The sequence below is a fragment of the Fulmarus glacialis genome, unplaced genomic scaffold (assembly GCF_000690835.1).
Source record: "Fulmarus glacialis isolate BGI_N327 unplaced genomic scaffold, ASM69083v1 scaffold42988, whole genome shotgun sequence".
Classification (NCBI taxonomy): Eukaryota; Metazoa; Chordata; class Aves; order Procellariiformes; family Procellariidae; genus Fulmarus; species Fulmarus glacialis.
In genome coordinates, this window is record NW_009228441.1 from 11020 (window position 1) to 12974 (window position 1955).

The 1955-nt window shown below is 38.2% G+C and overlaps 1 protein-coding gene across 1 annotated transcript in view; it reads left to right on the plus strand.

Moving 5' to 3' along the window:
- LOC104080930 (protein SCAI-like) overlaps nt 1-1622 on the plus strand; it is a gene marked incomplete at its 5' end in the record, with an annotated part of 11534 nt that extends 9912 nt beyond the window's left edge. The window contains 2 exon segments of the mRNA XM_009583480.1: nt 59-159; nt 918-1622. Of these exon segments, the coding sequence (XP_009581775.1) occupies nt 59-159; nt 918-1067 (251 nt within the window).
- Between the last annotated feature and the right edge of the window lie 333 nt (nt 1623-1955).

Here is a 1955-nt window from a genome sequence, read left to right on the forward strand (position 1 = left end):
CCCCCCCCCCAATTTTTTTAAGCCTTTCTAACCTGAGTTTTCTTTGCCTTCTCTGCAGATCAGTCCTTTCTTCAGTTTTTTGGGGATGAATTTCTTCGCTTGCTTCTAACAAGATTTATCTTCTGTTCGGCTACTATGAGGATGCACAAAATTTTCCGGGTATGCAGGGATATCTATCCCTTTGTGAGAACGACAGCCCAGTGCATATAGAACTGCATTGCCTCAGGATGGAAGGGTCTTAGGGCTAAGCATATCACTGTGACTTCAGAAAAATAACTGATGCTCACATGCTAATGCCTACAGCTTGTATTGAATCTGTGCCTTTGTTTCTCTCCAAAGGCATGAAGCCTTTGACTTGCTGAAGCCTTATTCCTCTACATTAAGTAGCAGACACGCTCTAATTCATTTATGTCATGCTGAACAGCCTTATCTGCTAGAAAAATTCCTCTTAATAATTCAAGATTATTATTTCTACACAACTAAAAAGGTATAGAACAAGAATGTAAGAGGAAGTGGGCAGGAGCAGAATGTTACTGCTAGAATGTATTCTAGCGTGAATGGATTTTGAAAGGTCTTTTAAGTGTAAATGAATAAACTAAACAGGAAGATGGTATTTTCCCTCCCTGTTGGTTAATGCTATGCCAACAGTGAAGTCTGCTTCTGGATCTACACCATTTTATATATGTGAGTGTTGGCATATAAACTGCCTGCTCCATTTTAAATATTACAGAAAAAAATGGAAGTCGACGCACAGAAATGTACAATATTCATCTTGTCTAACTGCAGACATCGAGTAGCTTTCCAAGCCTAAGTTAGCTACCTAGGCTCTTAAGTGAAATTGGCCTTTTGCAATCTTCTTCATAAAGGGTGTAAAAATAAATGAATGTCTGATTCTTTTTGTTTTCACTGTCATCTAGCAGGAGACTCGAAATTATCCAGAATCTTATCCTCAGCTGCCGAGAGATGAAACGGTGGAGAACCCTCACCTCCAAAAGCACATTTTGGAGCTGGCTTCCATACTGGATGTTAGGAATGTTTTCCTGGAAAACACCCTCGATGACTATTAAGAGAAACTGTCTTACTGCAAAGGGGTTTCCCTGGCCACAGATTTTGAATGGTGCAGTTTTATAATGTGAAAATCATAAAAGGAAGTACTTGATTTTTATTTTTAAATTTAGGACCATTATTTTAAAAAGTAATAATAAACAGCTGTTAGTTTAGCTGTTCCATTCTGTATGGGGTCAATTTTATAAGGAGAAATTTTCATGTCTTTTAAATCTTAAACTAAAGAATCACTAGAGGTTTATTTCTGGTCTTGTGGCTATCAGCCACATTTCCAACAGCTGATCCTAAGCATAGAAGTATTATTGGTTACCTTTAGCCCACATTTGTGGAAATCCTTTATTTTTATACAATTTTAAGAAATTGGAAAAAATCAATAGAAAACCAATATTTTATCCCCAAAGAGTCTGGATTTGAAATGATTAAGGTGGAACCACACAGTGCAAACCAACAATAGCAATAAAACAGAGTCCTTCATAACAAATATATTTTTTCAGTCTTAGGCAAGTAAGTAAACAAAACTGTGGACAATTACGTTGCATTTGGAGCAGTGGGTTTGAAGTGAAGTTGTAAAGACACTTAACGCTCCCTAAAATTTGACACAGCAATTTTGTGTATTAACTTTGTACTGCTGGCTAAGGACACAATTTCCACTCTGCCTGATTGGCTAGATGGTTAGCAGATTAGCAAATTACAAAACTAAGAAAGCTAGCCCCCATCTCTCACTGTAATATGGGTCATCTTGCCATTTGTATTGCTGCCACAATTTTCCAGGAGGAGAGGGCGTTCTTCATTTTGAGGTACTAGACAGAAGTTCTTACACTTGCAGCAGGTGTTATCCCTCCTTTCCGTGTGTGGATGGAATGCGTGGCTCCCACAACGTTACCAGTCCC